Below are 20,530 nucleotides of genomic sequence, written 5' to 3'. Positions count from 1 at the left end.
TCCCCCTCCTACAGGATAAAAAACTTTAGTATTTAGTTCATTTTATTCTCTCTCCACTTCCAAATCCCATGTTAATAATGTCTATAATTATAGTTCCAGGTTGTCATATTAAACTCCATTTTACTTTTTTAAGAATACTTATTTAGACTCGATAAACTTTATTAATATAATCTTTCTATCCATTTAAGATATATTTAGGGGATCTGAATCTCTGGACTGACAATGTGATAGCCAGGCCCTGAGCCTCAACAGACTCCAGCACCTACAATCTGATTTATTGGACTCACCTCACTCAGCTAAGATGGAGTTGAAGAAGGACAACCACCACACCATGGAGCCCAGAGTGCCTACAACTGAAAGCGGGAGGATTGCATCCAGTATCCATGTGGAATCTGAGCCTCCTCTTGACATAGAGGTGCAATGGACACAACCAATCCAATGTCCACATAGAAGAGGTGGCATTGGATTGGGAAAAGTGAACATGGTGGCTGATGGGTATGGGGAAAGGCAGGAAGAGATGAGAGGTGGAGGCGTCTTTGGGACATGGAGCTGCCCTGGATGGTGCTTCAGGGGCAATCACCAGACATTGTAAATCCTCACAGGGCCCACTGGATGGAATGGGGGAGAGTATGGGCCATGATGTGGACCATTGACCATGAGGTGCAGAGGTGCCCAGAGATGTACTTACCAAATGCAAGGGATGTGTCATGATGATGGGAATGAGTGTTGCTGGGGGGGGGGGGGGGAGTGGAGGGGTGGAGGTGGTGGGGTTGAATGGATCCTCATATATATTTTTTTAATGTAACATTTTTACAAAATCAATAAAATAAATAAATAAATAAATAAAGTGGATATATCCTGACAGGGCAGCATAAGCATAACCTTTAGAAGTGTGAATTATGGGGGTAATATCAAAGCAGATAAAAACTGTCTCAGGGGAGGGGAAAAGGGTGGGAACATTGGATTTCGGTGTTATTTGAGTTGTTACCATGTTCATGTATTATTTTCATTCAAAAAATTTTACATTTAAAATTAAAAAATAATTTTTCTTCTTAGAGTAAAATCACCAGTAATTACTTCCGAGAAGGTCTGGAAGTGGTAAAATTTCTAAGTATTCCACCTTCACACGAGGATGGTAACTTGGTATAGTATGGAATCCCAAATTTATAGTTGTTTTTTTTTTATCACTTTGAAGAATACTCCATTATCTTCCTCTGACTATCACTGCTTGGCAAGTGATATGCCTTTTCTCTCAGAGAGCTTTGTAAGAATTTCTTTTAATCAGCTTGCTTTTTATATTATTCTTATTTTAATCCTGCTTGGTGTTTCAAGAGTCCTTTCATGGGGATTTATGTTATTTTTTAACAGAGTGAAGAAGCCATGATTTTTTTCAAATATTGCTTCTCTTACCAGTCTCTCCTACTTGAAATCCTTCATGGCAGATTTTAGAACATCCAGGTTATCCTTTAAGGCTTTAACTTTTTTCCCATGCTTTACAACTCTTTAGCTATTATATTCTACTGTATCTTGGGAGGATTATTTATCTCAATTTTCCACGCACAGTATGTGTTTAATTCACTATCTTAAATTAGGAATCTGACATACATACTTAGTTAGAGCATAAAGGACCCCATATTTGTTGTCTTTCTCCTTGAGAGGATCACTGAGGTTCACTCATCTTCCGTTAATATTTTATTAGCCAAATATTTCTGAACAGAAAAGAATTAGAATTTATTGAAACTGTCAGTGTGCCAGGTAGTTAGAACAGAGGTTTTTGTAAAATTTCCATATATAGCTACTATTACACTCTTTGAGTGAGCACCCCAATAAACATGCTAGACAGTGGTAATACTCAACTTATGGCCAAATTAGATATTTGCCATTATAATATATATATCCAACAAGGGACTCATAAAACTCAGTCTTGAATCATCATATTTTTATGACATGGCAAAATTATCTTGGGGGTTTCTAGGTAGCTGTTTCTGGAATTCTCAGTTGATAGTGTGCTTACCATTTTTATATAGAAAATTTTGCAAAATCAGGCATCAGTAGGAAAACATTCCATAATAGCATGAAAAGTATGATGATTCATTTGTTGCATAACATAATTGTTTGCTGCAATTTATTAATAATAAAAGGTAGAAATGGGATTTTAGGATAAAAGGGCTCTGTTCAAATGATTCAGCTTTCCTTTTTTTTTTAAAGTTCAGGTGAGGAATTTGGTGGGAAAAAAGATGACATTAAGAGTTGGGGAGGGAAGCGGACTTGGCCCAATGGATAGGGCGTCCGCCTACCACATGGGAGGTCCGTAGTTCAAACCCTGGACTTCCTTGACCCGTGTGGAGCTGGCCCATGTGCAGTGCTGTTGTGTACAAAAAGTGCTGAGCCATGCAGGGGTGTCCCCCACATAGGGGAGCCTCACGCGCAAGGAGTGCAACCCATAAGAAGAGCCGCTCAGCGTGAAAGAAAATGCAGCCTGCCCAAGAACGGCACGGCACACATGGAGAGCTGACACAACAAGATGACGTAACAAAAAGAAACACAGATATCCGGTGCCGCTGATAAGGATAGAAGCGGTCACAGAAGAACACACAGCAAATGGACACAGAGAGCAGACAACAGGGGGCAGGGCGGGGGGAAGGGGAGAGAAATAAATCTTTAAAAAAGAAAAAAAGAGTTGGGGAGCATATATAAACTACAAAATATCCATGGTTTCTACTGCAATGCGCTCCTTGGAACTAGTAGGATTATACTGTATACATGAATTAGTTAAGATGCTTTAAGCACAGTGACATAAGTAGTTTCTTTTACCTGGGGGCCCAGGAAGGCCAGGTGGACCCTGCATTCCAGGAAATCCTCGCTCTCCTTTTTCTCCAGGCAAGCCAGGTAACCCAATGTTTCCTTTTTCTCCTATAGTTACACCAGGCCCAGGACTAGGAATTACCTTTATCATAAAATAAAAAAAATAAAGGAAATCAAAGAGGAAGAGGCATGTTATCCCGAAACTAATCTTGCAGCTAAATATATTGACAATGCCATCATTTTCAAAAAGTGCTCAGATGCAAAATCATTAAGACTACTTCACAGATTATGAGTCACATTCTGTATTACTCTCATCTTCCAACCTACTAGAAAATAATACATGTAACAATATTACCACCCTCCTGGGCCCCATGCTTACAAAGCTAGAATTATTTTTCACTTCTTCTCTTTTCTTGTAATTCACTTTTAATTCATTCCAATCACCTAAGGCTGGCAATTCTTTACTGAAAATGTCTCTCCAATTTTTCCTCTTCTTTTCTGTTGCCACAGGTACTGTTTTTACCTCATATTTGGGCTAACAGAAGCTCTTCTGCTACTAGAATGTGCTTCCTCAAAAATAATTTTTCTGGGAAGCAGACATGGCTCAACTGCTAGAGTGTCCACCTACCATATGGAGGGTCCAGGGTTCAATCCCCAGGGCCTCCTAACCCATGTGGTGAGCTGGCCCATGCAGAGTGCTTCAGTGTGCAAGGATGCCGTGCCACACAGGGGTGCCCCCATGTAGGGGTGCCCCACGTGCAAGGAGTACACCCCACAATAAGAGTCGCCCTGCGAGAAAAAAGTGCAGCCTGCCCAGGAGTGGTACAGCACACACTGAGAGCTGACGCAGCAAGATGACGCAACAAAAAAGAGATGCAGTTTTCTAGTGCTGCTGGATAATGCAAGCAGACACATAAGAACACACAGAAAATGGACACACAGAGCAGACAACGGGGGGGAAGGGGAGAGAAATAAATCTTTAAAATTTTTTTTCCCGTGCTAAGTAATTAGATTAAGGACTCAAAATTGCTGACTATTTACTATTACTATTACTATTAGTAAAGCTACTTCTAACCCTGAACTCTGACAAGTCACTACTCACTCCCAATACCTCTCGCACCTATTTCATCTCCTGTTATTCCTAGCAATGAATTTTTATTTGAGTGAAATCTGTCTGACTATAACCATTTCATGTGACTTGCACACATTTGTCTGTACCTCTGTTATATGCCATGCCAAACATCTATAATGCCTTTCCACGTATTTCTCTTTTATTAGTCGACATTTCTTTTTTCAGAAAAAAATGCTCTCTTCCAGGAAGGCTTTATTGATTAAACCCAAACAACTGATCATTTCTTTTCTATCTTTTTCAAACTTCAATATTTAAGTCTGTTCTGAAAAACTTTCATATTAAATGTACTAAATAGAAAGAAATTCACCTCATAGACCTACAAATATAAATATGCCTCAGATTTCAGAAATTGTCAATTTGAGGTACAAATCAATACCTAATGGCAATGTGGGATATATCATCCTGGCTCTATTGGATATAATAAATATCTATATTGGATATAATATAGACATTATATTATCTATATTATAGATAATTTGTTTGAATAAATATTCCAACAAAAAGATACTGAAAGTTGTGGGACTTAAAACTGAGATAGTGATTCAAAGGGGAAAGTTAGCTGCTACAGAGTACTGCACTCTCAAAATTCCTACTTCTTCACATACTCATCAAAATTTTACCATCCTGTTCTTTATAAACAGATTATTTCTTAGAGAAGTGAAACTGACTCTAAGATGAAAGTGAATAAAAATTGTCTAAGCTCTTCTTTAAGAATTTCCTTATTAGCTTTAGTATAGCTCAAAATAGCAATATCTGAGACTCACTATGGACAAAAAGCATTATAGAGATAGTATTAAAATATCTAGACATATAGATCAGATTTTGTGACACTCTCTAATTTGGGGTTTTAATGAAATCTAAAGTCAAGACTCTTACCAAATTTCAAAAGAAAACCAGTATTCAAACCTTGGCAGTGATATTTTATTCTTTATAAAGACTGAAAATATATTTGTGACTCAAATTTCATTGTAATTGCAAACATGAGAGAAAATCCATAACCTCCTTCCCAATTACTGATTCATGGAGCAGTTGTAAAATTTATTAAGAGCCCTTAGATGGAAGCGGACGTGGCTCAACTGATAGAGCATCCACCTACCATATGGAGGGTCCAGGATTCAATACTCAGGGCCTGTTGACCCATGTGGTAAGCTGGCCATGCACAGTGCTGCCGCTTGCAAGGAGTGCCATACCATGCAGGGGCACCCACGCGTAGGAGTGCTCCATGCACAAGGAGTGCACACCGCAAGGAAAGCCGCCCTGTGTGAATATCGTGCAGCCTAACCAGGAGTGGGGCGACACACACAAATTGCTGACACAGTAAGGTGATGCAAGAAAAAAGAGAGGTGCAGTCTCCCGGTGCCACTTGACAATAAAAGCAGATGCAGAAGAACACACAGCGAATGGATACAGAGAGCAGACAATGGAGAGAAAGGGGAGAGAAATAAATAAAAATAAATCTTAGAAAAAACAGAGTCCTTAGAAAGCACACACTCAGGAAAGAAAGATGTAAGAAGCGGACAATGACAAATTGAGAAAACCTATTAGGACCAAATCCATTTTTCCAGAGTTCTCCAGGGGGAGAGACCTAGTTCCTCAAGGTTCTTTTATTGAATCTTCATAAGCAACACATGCACAACCTGCTGGTTGCCTGAGAAATGATTTTGGCAACCAGAATGCAAACAACTCATTGCCATAATTTTGAATCTTTAATATGGAGATGTAATACACAGGCAAAACAACACAAAGACCTTGAGGTCATGTTCAATGAAGATTTTAGTGGTAAAGAGTCTAAGTCTGAAGAAGTTCAGCTGATAATGATTTGATAACAATCATCATTTTTATGTAATGAGAGGAGAAGGTAGGGAGGATATTACTAAGGAAATGATAATACATTAATAAATTTAATAAATGAATATTTTTTTAAAACTTACAAGTCCAGGAGGCCCAGTTGGGCCAACATCACCTTTTTGACCCTGTTCAATGCAATTGTAAAATAGATAAGTAAAAATCACATGAAAACTTCAATTTCATCAGGAACATACTTCTATGAGTACTCAGAAATTCATAATAAAATACCTTAAATGAGAAATATAACATGAGGTAATGAAACAATACTGTGCTAAGCCTAGGAATACCTGTGATTTTATATCTCAGATTTACTAACCATGTGATCTTGATGAAAACAATTAACCTCTCACTACTTTATTTACAAAAATGAAGACGTTAGACCAGGATTCTAAGGTCTTTCTAACACTAACATTCTTTGATTTTAAGATTCCCACTTTTTAGCAAACTATCATAACTCTATAAAGTGGATGAGAAATGGAACCACTAGAATCAGCTGAATTCACTATATTTCAATTTAGCCATGCTCCTTTTCATAACATTGTTCAAGTGCATAAATCTATCGTCATATCCATTAGTGATAGATATTTCATAGGTATGAACTTACTATAATCAGGAACAACTATTAATAATAAAGCATCATTTCTTTGTGAGTTGGCTCTTAAAATTTAACAAAAATGCACAGATGCAGGACATTGTGTATCCTGCCATAACCCAATGAATGGACTAGGAGAGAGTGGAAACTACAATGTAAACTATAATCCATGCTGTTCAGCAGGGCTCCAAAATATACTCATCAAATGTAACGAATGTATCAGACTGATGAAAGGTTGTTGATGTGGGAGGAGTGGGGGGGTGGGGTGGGGAATGGGGTATATGGGAACCTCTTATATTTTTTAATGTAACATTTTGAGTGGTCTATATAGCTTTTAAAAAATAAAATAATAATAAAAAAGTTAATGAAAGACAAATTCAGAAAAACTTTTATCCTTAACCAAAAGCTACAAAAGCACTGAAGTAAAAAGTATTCAACTGTTACTCTACTGGACAAGACCCAAGGGTAGATGTCTCTTTCACACCTCTATTCTGGTTCAAGACTTGTTTGTAGGAATCTTTTATCTATTGCCATTCTTCTTTTAGTTTAAGGAGTTATTCTGTCATACAACTTGAAAAAAAATAATCCTCTTATCTGTATACTTCCTATCTTCCTTATTCTAGCTGTACCACTTTGGCCACGCTAGACCTTGGATCTACTTTAGAGACAAACTACCATTAAAATCTGTGCTCTCAGGGCACATTAAAGTTTAGAACACCTATCCTTAATTGCCTGCAAAATAAATCTTTTCAGTTATGGCTGTCAAATAAAAGGATTAGAGACAAAATGGATTAGAGGACTGGATATTTTGCCAAAAAATCAAGTAATAGAGTGCTTCCTATGTTCTTTCTGAATCACTTTTAAAATAGAGAACTAAATAAATGATCTCCATCAGGATTGACAGCCAAATGAAAAAAAATGACAAAGAATTAACCACAGACATATAGGCAATAATTGCATAGGAAATGGTTATCTAAGTGGAAATGATCTAAATTCATTGCTCTAAGCCTTTTTAGCATGAGGACATCACTAAAATTGATGAATTCTCTTTCTAGAGAACAATGGTTTTGTCAAAACAAGCTCAAAGAAAAGAAACAAACTTTTCAAAATGGAAATTCTCCTGTCAAACAATCCTTTGTGTATTTCCATCACATTGACTGTGACATAGGACACTGAAAGAAAATGTACAGTAAATAGTAAAAAAAAAAAAAAAGAGCAACACTAAAAGATGGATAAAGCAGTCATGTTTTGAATGCAAGAGATAGTTATTTACAACTTTTCATTTAGAATTCAAACTTGGGAAAGTAAAGTATTATATTAACTAGAATAAAACCACAGTCACTTCAAAATATTAACATTCTTACCTTTTCACCAACCCTTCCTGGCTCACCAGGGTAACCAGGATCACCAGGCAAACCCTTTAAAGCATACAAGATAGAGTTAAGTTGGCCAAATGGTAAAGTAAGAACCTAGAAAAATTCTTTCCTTCTTAAAAGCAGTAAGATATTGGCAAAAATTGTTAGAAGTAACTTTTTCAGAGCTCCGGAAATTAACAAAAGGTTTGAAGCAATCCAGGGATCATATGCTCAAGAAAATCAGTTGATTTTTTAAGTATAGTGAGCTTTGTGACATATGAACTTGCTCTATTCCCATTACTCCCTCCCCAACTCCACTGTAGCCTTGAATGCCAACAGTTGGCAGAGTGAAATCAGCAGGCTAACTGACATTGGATGAGGAAGAATGGAGTTGGAGCACCCTTAAAAATGTTTCCAGTTACCAACAGGGAGATTAAACTTTCCTCTCCTGGGAAAATGCTTGGACTCTGGGGCCAGATCACTCCCAAGTCAAGACAGTACCAGGCTGGGGTTACTACCAAATGAGAAAGAGAGAGCCAGGGTCATTGACCAAGCTAGAAAGTCACAAGTGAAGCCAGACAACATGCTAGGAAACTTTGGAGACTTAAAAGTCATAAGGACCTGGAGGAGGTCTGCCACCCCGATGGACATGGAGATTATGTCTATTTAAAGAAGTTCCAGAGGAGGGACCCTTTACAAGTGCTGCTAATCACCCAGAAAGCTATCAAAGTGAAATAAATCTCAGTTTCTATTGGCTTCCATATTCCAGCTCCACCCAGTAGCTTTTAAAAAAAAAATAAGGCCTTCTTCTAATAATAGAATTAAGACCCACCCTGATTCAGTTGGCTACACCTTCACTAAAAACATCTTCTAAAGGTCCTATTTATAGATCAATATGGCTATGTAAGACATTCCCTGAAGAAGTCATCCCAAAGATTTAGTGAATAAAAGGAAAAATCCCATTTGCTTAGAACTCCAGAAGATGATAGAGACTGGAGAAAGACTCTGCAAATGCTGAATTGAATAAAAAGAAGAATCTCAGGTAGGAGAGTTCCATCCCAGACACAGGTCCGCTCCTGTTACCCTCCTCCTTATGTGGTCCCAAACAGCAAGGGAGGCACACAGAGGCAGCAGAGCCTGGCTTCCTCCCTCTGCAGATTGATACTGTAGACTCACAGTAGCAAGTTAGAACTCCACACATATCCACAGGGACCTAAGTTCTCAGAAACCAAGAGCAGAACATGAGCACCTGAGGAGTGCTACATACAAAAGGACCCCCAGAAGCAAAAAAAAAAAAAGAAAAAGAAAAAGGAGAGAGAGACTTTCTTAGAAAGGCTGGTAAGAACTGTAGTGACCTCACTCAATCCAGTTTCAGTTAGCTGAATTCCTAAAAGCAAAATGACTTTTCTGAGGTGCCCCACCAGTCTGGATTTAATCCATCTGGCTCACTGGTGCAGGACACACGAATAGGGAATAAACTGGAGGCAGAAAAGCTTCACAGAAAAAAAAGGTGGGGGGGGGGGGGGTTGAATAGAACTTCTCTAAATAGAAAGGGTTCCAGAACTGAAAAGTATAAGGCATGAAATAATAGCACATTGTAATTTTGATCTGCATTTCCCTAATGGCTAGTGATGTTGAGCATCTTTTCACGTGTTTTTTGGACATTTGTATTTCCTCTTTGGAGAAATATCCATTGAAGTCTTTTGCCCATTTTTGATTGAGTTGCTTATATTTTTATCATTGAGTTGTATGATCTCTTTTTATAACATGGATCTCAAACCCTTATTGGTATGTGGTTTCCAAGTATTTTCTCCCATTGAGTAGGCTGCCTTTTTACAGTCTTTTGAAGCACAAAAGTGTTTAATTTTGAGGTGGTCACACTTATCTATTTTTTTTTCTTTTGTTGCTTATGTTTTGGGTATAAGACTGATTTTCCTGCATGATGTTGCACTGACGGATACAGGCCATTGTATATTTTGTCATACCCTACAAAAGTGTGTGGGGCAGAGTATAAATTATAATGTAAACTGTAGTCCCTGGTTAGTAACAATGCCTCAATATGGGTTCATGAATTGTAACAAATGTACCACACTGACGAAGGATGTTATTAATGTGGGAAAGAGTGGGAGGGGAGGGAGAGAGGTGGACATATGAAGATACCTTATATTTTGCTCTTTTTTGTAAAGATTTATTTTATTTATTTCTGTCCCCTCCCCCCCTCAGTTCACACTTGCAGTCTGCTCATCTTCCTTTTTAGGAGGCACCAGGAACTGAACCAGGGAACTTCAAGGTGGGAGGGAGGTACCCATTTGCCTGAGACACATCCACTCTGTTTGCAATGTCTCTTGTTGTGTTTCCTCACTGTGTCATTTTGTTGCATCATCTTGTGTCAGCTCACTGTCTTGTTCATCTTTAAGAGACACTGCAAATCAAACCTGGGACCTCCCATGTGGTAGGCAGGCATCCAACAGGTTGAGTCACATCTGCTTCCCTCTGTTACATTTTTTATGTAACATTTATGTAATCTAAATGTCTTTAAAAATAAAAAAAACTGATTAACCCAAAAAATAGCAAAAAAATTTAAAAAGAAAAAGAAACCATCACCTACCAAAGAACTTGAAGACATTTCTATACATTTTCTTCTAGGAGTTTTATGGTTCTAGAATTTATATTTAAGTCCTTGATCCATTTTGAGTAAATTTTGGTATATGGTATGAGACAGGGGTCCTCTTGCTTTTAGCAATGTATATCCAGTTCTCCCAGCACAATTTGTTGAATAGACTGTTCTTTGTCATGCAGCTGGGTGGGTTTGAAAGCCTTGTCAGAAATCATATAGCCACAAATATGAAGGTCTATTTCTGATTTCTTAGTTTGTTCCATTGGTCATCATGCCTATCTTTATGCCAATACCAAGCTTGTTTTTATTATCATAACTAGGTGATGTGCTGTAAATGCAGGAAGTGAGAGTCCTCCAACTTCATTCTTTTTTTGAAAGATGCTTTTGGCTAATCCAGGCCCCTTACCCTTCCAAATAAATTTAATAATTGGCTTTTCAATTTCTGTAAAAAAGGTCATTGGAAAGTTTATTGGGATTATACTGAATCTATAAATCCATTTGGGTAGAAAACATACATTAATGATATTGAGTCTTCCAATCCATTTTCTGTTTTGAAATTTCTGAACACAAGTTCTTTATGTCCTTGGTTCGGTTTATCCCTATATATTTAATTCTTTTAGTCACTATTGCAAGTTTCTTTTCTGACTTCCTCCTCAGATTGCTCATAAGTATCATATAGAAATGCTGATTTTGGGAAGCGGATTTGGCTCAACTGACAGAGCATCCACCTACCACATGGGAGGCGCAAGGTTCAAACCCAGGGCCTCCTGATCTGTGTGGTGAGCTGGCCTATGCAGAGTTCTGATGCACACAAGGAGTGCAGTGCCACACAGGGGTGTCCCCCATGCGCAAGGAAAGCTGCCCCATACGAAAAGAGTGCAGCCTGCCCAGAAGTGGCGCCACACAAACGGAGAGCTGATGCAGTAAGATGACACAACAAAAAGAGACACAGATTCCTGGTGCTGCTGACAAAAATGCAAGCGGACACAGAAGAACTCACAGCAAATGGACAAAGGAGAGCAGACAACCAGGACGGGGGGGAAGGAGAGAGAAATAAATAAATGATAAATCTTTATAAAAGAAAAAAAGAAAAGAAATGCTGAGTTATGTATTTCAGGCTTGTGCCCTGCCACTTTGCAGAAGTCCATTAGCTTTATATTTTAAAACACATTGTTTATTTTTATTAAAAGATACCTTATATTACATAAATAGTAACATAAAAAATAAAGGGGATTTCAATATGCCCTGCTCCCTACACCTCCCACATTTTCCCACATTAACAAAACCTTTCAGCGGTGGACTTGGCCCAGTGGTTAGGGCATCCGTCTACCACATGGGAGGTCCGTGGTTCAAACTCCGGGCCTCCTTGACCCGTGTGCAGCTGGCCCATGTGCAGTGCTGATGCGCGCAACGAGTGCCGTGCCATGCAGGGGTGTCCCGCGCGTAGGGGAGCCCAAAGCTCAAAGAGTACACACTGTAAGGAGAGCCGCCCAGTGCAAAAGAAAGTGCAGCCTGCCCAGTAATGGTGCCACACACACGGAGAGCTGATGACTTAACAAAAAGAGACACAGATTCCCATGCCGCTGACAGCAGAAGTGCACAAAGAAGACGCAGCAAATAGACACAGAGAACAGAAAACCGGGGTGGGGGGGAAGAGGAGAGAAATAAATAAATAAATAAATCTAAAAAAACAAAACAATAAAATCTTTCATTAGTGTGCACATTCATCACAATTGATGAACACATTTTGGAACACTGCCACTAAGCATGGATTATCATTTACACTGTAGTTTACACTCTCTCCCACACAATTTTGTAGGTTACGGCAAGATATAAAATGCCTGTATCTGTTGCTGCAATGTCATTCAGGATAATTCCCAAGTTCTGAAAATACCCCCATATTAAACCTGTTTTTACCTCTCTCTACCTTCAGAACCTCCATTGGCTACTGCCTCCGCATCAAAGATATAATTTCATCCATTGCTAGAATCACAGTAAGTCTATAGTAGAATACTAGTAAGTCTACTTTGGTTCATAGTTCATTCCACAATCCTGAAGATTCTAGGATGGTGATGTCCATTCCACCTCTAATTGACTTCAATTCCATAGGGCAGATGGAGGGGACTCTCTTGCGTGCAGTTACAGACTTCCTTGGTTCCTTAGGGTGGTCACTGTCCAACATCCTTGTTAGTTGTCCTGGGTGAGTTCAATGAACTGGAGACTAGGTGTTGCAACTCCGTTGACATTTAGGGTCCAACTGGTACATGGATAGTCCAAAGATTTAAGTCTCTTGAATGTACACCTATCAAACCTAGTACTAATTATAGGTTGAAATAGAAGGGTCAGAAGAGCCATGTGTAGCGAAACTATAACTGAGTCCAATTCTGTACATTTGGGAACATAAATTTCAAAGTAGGTACCACTGGCATGGCAACACACTCCTGAGTTATCTTTCCAGACTATAGTGTCTGGATATCTCCAGAGCCCTAAGGAGCCTCGCTGTTTGAGGTATTATTTACTTTGGCAGTCAATGAGATCCTGCTGAGACGGGTATAAGCATAACTTCTGGAATGATCTTCCAACTCACTTTGAAGTCTCTTAGCCATATAAACTCATTTGTCTTTACCTTTCCCTCCTTTTGGTCAAGGTCTTTCTCCAAATGCATTGCTAGTTGGTGCTTGGTGGTAATCCCTCAGTGCCAGGAAGGCTCATGCCTGGGAGCGATGACCCACACTGGGGGGAAGGTAATGCATTAATATGCTGAGTTTGGTTTAGAGAGAGGCCACATTTGAGCAAAAAGGAATCTTTAATGAGGTAACTATTAGGCACCCTATAACACTAGGCTTAGTTTCAAATTCAAAATTAAAGGTTCAAAAGTATAGCCATCAATATCAAGGGCCCAACAATGGACCATCTTCCTTCACTAATCATTGCCCCTATACTCAGGGGGTTCTTTCTGTTCCATTAAAGAATGTGGCAGAGATCCCAGGATGGAAATTAGATATTCTTTCAGTTATTTTGTGAATCTCCACCCATCATGACAATGCCCCATGAACACTTGAACACGTTTTTATGCCTTATATGTATGCCCCAGGTGATCCTCCTCCCATATATCCCCCATCACTGACTCCTTTCACCAATGATCCTCCACTGTCATAGTTGTAACCCTCCTGTGACCTACAACTTCTTTAGAAATGACGCCAACAAATTAGTCAAATACAACTATTAAGAAAATGAAATAGTAACGATAGTTATAAGGAATAAAATGCAAAAAAATTTAGAATAAAAAATAATGAAAAAAATATTTTTAAAAACTTTGATATTATGCCTTTCATCACTTAAGATCTGTTGTCATGTATGCGCAGTAGCATTTTCTTCTGTTTATTCCCCCAGGGTCTTATTTTTTTCATTTTGTCTTCAAAAAATTTTAGGTTACAGAAAAGTTATGCAGATAATATAGGGGATTCCCATATATCCAACATCCTCCCCCTTTTCCCCTTTCCCATATTATAAACATTTAATATGTGGATGGTACATTTGTTACAATTGATGTACAAATATTGAAACATAGCTACTAACCATCAATGGTTTACATTATGATTTACATTTCGGACCATACACATTTATAAATTTTGATGAAATTTAATATGGCTTGTATCCATCATTGCAAGATAATGTAGAACACTTCCATCACTGCCAAAATATCCCCTGTTCCATCTATTTTATTCCCCAGTCCCCTCTCCTCAGGGCCCATGGCAACGACCAGGCTTCACTCCTTGAAGAACAAGATTCACAGTAACTTGGAACAACATGGAGGGCCTGACATTCTGGTCTGTCGGTCTGTCCTCCTCTACTAGGTACAGCCTATGGTGTCAGGAGACTCCCATTCCTCTATTTGACAACGTAGCAGGACTCCCCATCCTAGGGAGCCCAACACTTTCCAACTCATTATTTGGGTCTCCACCCACTAAAACAATACACTATGACAACATGAAAACTCACACACTCCCTAGAAGCCTGCTCGGGTGTACCTTATCCCAAACTCCTTCCACATCCAACACTCTAAACAAGTAACCCTCCCCTGCCATATTGCCAAAAAACATTCCCAACCTAGTAGTTTCAACCACATACCTGCAAATCCACAGTGGTCACTTGGTCGCTCCTCCTACCCATCCCTGAGTTCCATGGACTGTCAAACCCACCTTCCAAACCCTAACACCTGACAAACGAGCACTGCTAAACCCAAAAATATCACTGCATTACTGCAATGCCCTTCCACTGCACAACTATGCACTTCCGCCATTTCACAGATTTTGCCCAAATGGTTGTTGGTTCACAACTTTCTTCTCCCATCCTGTCTCCTGTAACCCTATCTTCCAGACTCTAGTTCTGTGAGTTTGCTCAATTTGCTTAACTCAGATCACTCAGGCCATGTTAATATTTGTCCTTCAGTGCCTGGCTAGCTTTACTCAACATAAGGTTTTTAAGATTCATCCATGTTATCCCATGTAGTAATACTGCATTATTTCTTACAGCTGAGTAATATTCTATTGTATGTATATAAGACAATTTGCTTATCCATTCATCTATTGATGGACATTTGGTTGTTTTCAACTTTTGGCAATAGTGAATAACACCACTATGAACATCAGTGTGGATATATCTGTTTGTGTCCTTGCCTTCAATTCTTCTGGGTATATACCCAGCAAGTGGAATTGATGGATCATATGGCAGTTCTATAGTTAACTTCCTGAAGAACCACAAAACTGTCCTCCAAAATGGCTGCAACATCCTGCATTCCCACCAGCAGCGGATGAGTGTTCCCATTCCTCCACATCCTCTCCTACATTTGTAATCCTCTGTTTTTAGATAAGCCACCAGTCTAATGGGTTTAAGATGATATCTCATTGGAGTTTTAATTTGAATTTCCCTACTAGCTAGTGATGTTGAACATTTTTTTCATTTGCTTTTTAGCCACTTGTATTTCTTCTTTGGACAAGTGTCTATTCAAGTAACTTCCCCATTTTTTAAATGGGTTATTTGTGTTTTTATTTTTGAGGTACAGGATTTCTTTATATATGCTGGGTACTAGGCCCCCATCAGATATATGTTTACCATATATTTTCTCCCATGACTAGCCTGTCTTTTCACTTTCTTGACAAACTCCTTTGAAGTGCAAAAGTTTTTAATTTACAGGAGGTCCCATTTATCATTATATTTTTGTCATTGTTCGTGGTTTGGGTGTAAATTTCATGAAACCCTTTCCTAATACAAGATCCTGTAGATGCTTTCCTACATTATCTTCCAAGATTTTTATGGTCTTGGTTCTCATATTAAGATCACTGATCCATCTTGCATTAATTTTTGCATAGGGTGTGAGATAGTGTTCCTCTCTCATTCTTCTGGATATAAATATCCGGTCCTCCAAGCATCATTTCTTGAAGAGGTCATTCTCTCCCAGGGGAAATTCAAATTAAAACTCCAATGAGATATCATCTTAAACCCATTAGACTGGTGGCTTATCTAAAAACAGAGGATTACAAATGTAGGAGAGGATGTGGAGGAATGGGAACACTCATCCGCTGCTGGTGGGAATGCTTGGTGACTGTTGAATATCAATCGACTGTAATTGTGATGATCTAAATCAGAACTCTCAATTCGGTTCCAAAGGTCATATGTCATATTGTTGTGTCAATACCATGCAGTTTTGACCACTGTAGCTTTGTACTCTGTGTTAAAGTCAGGTAGTATGATTCGCCCAACTTCATTTTTTTCCAATGTCTTTGGTTATTCAGGGCCTCTTGCATTTGCAAATAAATGTCAGTTACCTTTTACAATTCAGTAAAAAATGCTGTGTTAATTTTTATTGGGATTGCGTTAAATCTGTAAATCAGTTTGGGTCATATAGACATCTTAATGATATTTAGTCTTCCCATCCAAGAACAGGGAATATTATTACATTTATTTAGGTCTTCTTTGATTTCTTTAATAATGTTGGGTAATTTTCTGTGTGCAAGTAGTTTACATCTTTAGTTAAATTTATTCCTAGGTATTTGATTCTTGCAGTTGCTTTTGTAAATGGAATTTTTTCTTGATTACCTCCTGAGATTGCTCATAACTGGTATACAGAAATGCTACTGATGTTGCACATTTATCTTATAACCTGCCACTTTACTGAACTCATTTATAAGCTTAAGAAGCTATAATGTAGATTTCTCAGGGCTTTCGAGGTATAGGATCATGTCATCTGCAAATACTGAATTTTTCACTTCTTCCTTTCCAATATGGATGCCTTTTATATATTTTTCTTGCCTAATTGCTTGAGCAAGTACTTGTAACACTGTTAAATAACAGCAGTGACAGTACGCATCCTTGTCATGTTCCAGATCTTAGAGGGAAAGCTTCTAGGATTTCACCATTGAAAATGATGCTAGCTCTGGATTTTTCATATATACTCTTTATCATTTTGAGGAAGTTTCCTTCTTTTCCTATCTTTTGAAGTGTTTTTATCATGAAAGGGTGGTATACTTTGTCAAATGCTTTTTTTATTTTTTAAAGATTTATTTATTTATTTATTTATTTATCTATTTATTTATTTATTTATTTATTTCTCTCCCCTCCCCGCCCCCGGTTGTCTGTTCTCTGGGTCTATTTCCTGCCGCTTCTTTGTCCACTTCTGTTGTCGTCAATGGCATGGGAATCTGTGTTTCTTTTCATTGCAACATCTTGTTGTGTCCGCTCTCCATGTGGGCAGCACCATTCCTGGGCAGGCTGCACTTTCTCGCACTGCGGGGGACACCCCTGAGTGGCATGGCACTCCTTGCATGCATCAGCACTGCGCATGGGCCAGCTCCACACAGGTCAAGGAGGACCAGGGTTTGAACCGCGGACCTCCCATGTGGTAGATGGACGCCCTAACCACTGGGCCAAGTCCGCTGTCTCAAATACTTTTTCTTCATCTATAGAGATGATCATGTGATTTTCTTCCTTTCAATATGCTTATGAGGTATATCATATCGATTGATATTCTTATGTTGAATCATCCTTGAACACCAGGGATGAAATCCAATTGGTCATGGTGTATAATTTATTAGATGTGTTGTTGAATAGAATTAGCAAGTATTTTGTTGAGTAATTTAGCATCGGGTTCATTAGAGATATTGATTAGTCTATACTTTTCCTTTCTCATGGCATCTTGTTTGACTTTGGTTTTAGTGTGATGTTGGCATTATAGAATGAATTATGCAATCTCCCCACCACTTCTCATTTTTGAAAGAGTTTAAGAGGATTGAGAATGCTGGGTAGAATTCACCTGTGAAGATATCTGGTCCTGGATTCTTCTTAGTTGGGAGGTATTTGATGACTGATTCAATCTCATTCATTGTGACTGGTCTGTTGAGTTTGTCAACTTCTTTTTCTTCAGTGTAGGCTACTTGTATGTTTCTAGAAATCTGTCCATTTCATTTAAGTTATCCATCTTGTTGGCAAACAATTTTTCGAAGTATCCTCTTATGATACTCTTTATTTCTGTGTAGTCAGTGGTGATATCCACTTCTATATTTCTTATATTATGTATTTTCATTTTCTCACTTTTTTTCTTTTTTGGTGTAGCTAAGGGTTTGTCAATTTTACTAATCCTCTGAAAGAACCAGCTGTTGGTTTTATCTTTTCTAGTGCTTTCTTAATTTCAATTTCATTTAGATCTGCTCTAATCTTTGTTATTTTCTTCTTTCTACTTCCTCTGGGTTTAATTTGTTGTTCCTTTTCAAATTTCTCCAGGTATGTAGTTAGGTCTTTGATTTTAACTCTTTCTTCTTTTTTCATATAGCATTTACAGCTATGAATTTCCCCCTCAGTACAGCTTTTGCTGCATCCCATAGCTTTTGATACATTGTGTTGACATTTTCTTTCATTTCAATACATTTGGTGTATTTTTCCCCCAACCCACACAATTTTAAATATGTATATATATATATTATTTTGTTACAGATATTGTGAACTTGCAAAACAATCATACAAATTTGTAGATTTCCCATACAACACCACACCGTGGTGGAACATTTGTTACACATTATGAGATAACATCATCAGATATTATCACCAGTCATGGTCCATAGCATACATTGGGCACACATTTTCCATACATCTCCATTTATCAACACAGTACAGCTTTGGCATTGATTCAAGAATATTACAATATTGCTGTTAACCAGTCTATAGGTCACACCAATTGTAGTTTTCCCATGCTTCTCCATATTCCCATCACCCTACAATAGTGATGTACATCTGCTCTAGCTAACAGGAGTCTTTTGCATTTTTACCCTTAACCACTATCCTCATCCACCTCGGGGTTCACTGTGTTATTCATCCCCTAGATTATTCTTTAGCGTTCATTCTATTGATGTTTACTTCCCCAGACTACCATTTAAAGCCACAGTCCCATTTATAAACCAGTTGCTACTAACTATAACGTGTTACCATCAACTCTATCCATTTCCACACGTTTACAATTGCATCAGTAGTTCTTCTCAACCCTCCTCTTACTTCCTGATAACCTATACTCTAGGTTTTAATTCAATGTGTTTCTTATTTGTATTTAGTTCATATTAATGAGACCATGCAATATGTGTCTGGCTTACTTTGTTTAGTATAATGTCTTCAAGGCTCATTCATGTTATCACATGTGTCCCAATTTCATGTCTTCTTACTGCAGCATAATATTTGATCATATGTATATATCATATTTTGTTTATCCATTCATTGGTGGATGGACATGTGGGTTGTTTCCATCCTTTGGCAATTGTGAACAACGCCGTGATGAACATTGGTGTGCAGATGTCTATTCGTGTCATAGATTTTAGTTCTTCTGGATATATTCCTAGTAGAGGAATTGCTGGATCACATGGCAGTTCTATATTTAGCTCCCTGAGGAACTGCCAAACTGTCTTTCACAGAGGCTGCACCACTTTACCCTCCCACCCACAGTGAAGGAGTGAAGGAGGGTTCCTATTTCTCCACATCCTCTCGAGCACTTATTGCTGTCTTGTTTTTTTAATAATGGCCATCTCTGATGTGTTAGATGACATCTCATTGTTGTTTTAATTTGCATTTCCCTAATAGCTAGTGATATGGAACATTTTTTCATGTGATTTTTTTGGCCATTTATATTTCCTCTTTGGAGAAATGTCTATTTAAATCTTTTGCTCATTTTTAAATTTTTTTTATATTTTATTTTAAATGTTACAATAAAAAAATATGAGGTTCCCATATAACCCCTACCCCTCACTCCACTCCTCCCACATCAAAAACCTCTTTCTTCATTGTGGCACATTCACTGCATTTGGTGAATATATTTTGGAGCACTGCTCCACCACATGGGTAGTGGTTTACATTGGATTGCTAGCTCTTTTATTGTTGAGTTGTATGACGTCTTCATATAGAATGGAAATCAAACTCTTATCAGATAAGGGGTTTCCAAATATTTTCTCCCATCGACTGGGCTGCCTTTTCACCTTCTTGATGAAGTCCTTTGAATCACAGAAATGTTTAGGTTTGAGGAGGTCCCATTTATCCATGTTTTCTTTCATTGCTCATGCATTTGGTGTAAGATTTAAGAATCCCCCACCTACCACCAGGTCTTGAAGATGTTTCCCTACATTTTCTTATAGGAGCTTTATTGTACTTACTTTTATATATAGGTCTTTGATCCATTTTGAGTTAATTTTTGTATAAGGTGTGAGATAGGGGTCTTCTTTCTTTCTTTTGGCTATGAATACCCAGTTCTCCCAACATCATTTGTTGAATCAACTGTTCTGTCCCCACTGGGAGGACTTGACAGGCTTGTCAGAAATCACTTGGCCATAGATGTGAGGGTCTGTTTCTGTACTATCAATTAGGTTCCATTGGTCTTTGTGTCTATCTTTATGCCAACACCATGCTGTGTGTGCGTGTTTTTTTTAAGATTTATTTTTATTGATTTCTCTCCCCTTCCCTGCACCCCCCCCCCCAGTTGTCTGCTCTCTGTCCATTCGCTGTGTGTTCTTCTGTGTCCACTTGCATTCTTGTCAGTGGCACCGGGAAACTGTGCCTCTTTCTGTAGCATCATCTTGCTGTTTCTACCACTGTAGCTAGGAAATTTAAAGTCTGGAAGTGAGAGTCCTCCAACTTCACTTTTCCTTTCC

General features: G+C 38.4%; 1 protein-coding gene across 1 annotated transcript in view; it reads right to left on the bottom strand.

Annotated features, from left to right (window-relative positions):
* COL4A5 (collagen type IV alpha 5 chain) overlaps positions 1-20,530 on the bottom strand; it is a 420,087-nt gene that overhangs the window by 191,920 nt on the left and 207,637 nt on the right. The window contains exons 17-19 of the mRNA XM_058291987.2: positions 7,742-7,795; positions 5,869-5,910; positions 2,815-2,947 (exon numbers count right to left, since the gene is read on the bottom strand). Coding sequence (XP_058147970.1) covers positions 2,815-2,947; positions 5,869-5,910; positions 7,742-7,795 — 229 coding nt within the window. The remainder of the gene's footprint in view (positions 1-2,814; positions 2,948-5,868; positions 5,911-7,741; positions 7,796-20,530) is intronic.

The sequence above is a fragment of the Dasypus novemcinctus genome, chromosome X (assembly GCF_030445035.2).
Source record: "Dasypus novemcinctus isolate mDasNov1 chromosome X, mDasNov1.1.hap2, whole genome shotgun sequence".
NCBI lineage: Eukaryota > Metazoa > Chordata > Mammalia > Cingulata > Dasypodidae > Dasypus > Dasypus novemcinctus.
The sequence above is the reverse complement of the archived record's forward strand: the minus strand, read 5'-3'. Positions and strand labels throughout refer to the sequence as shown.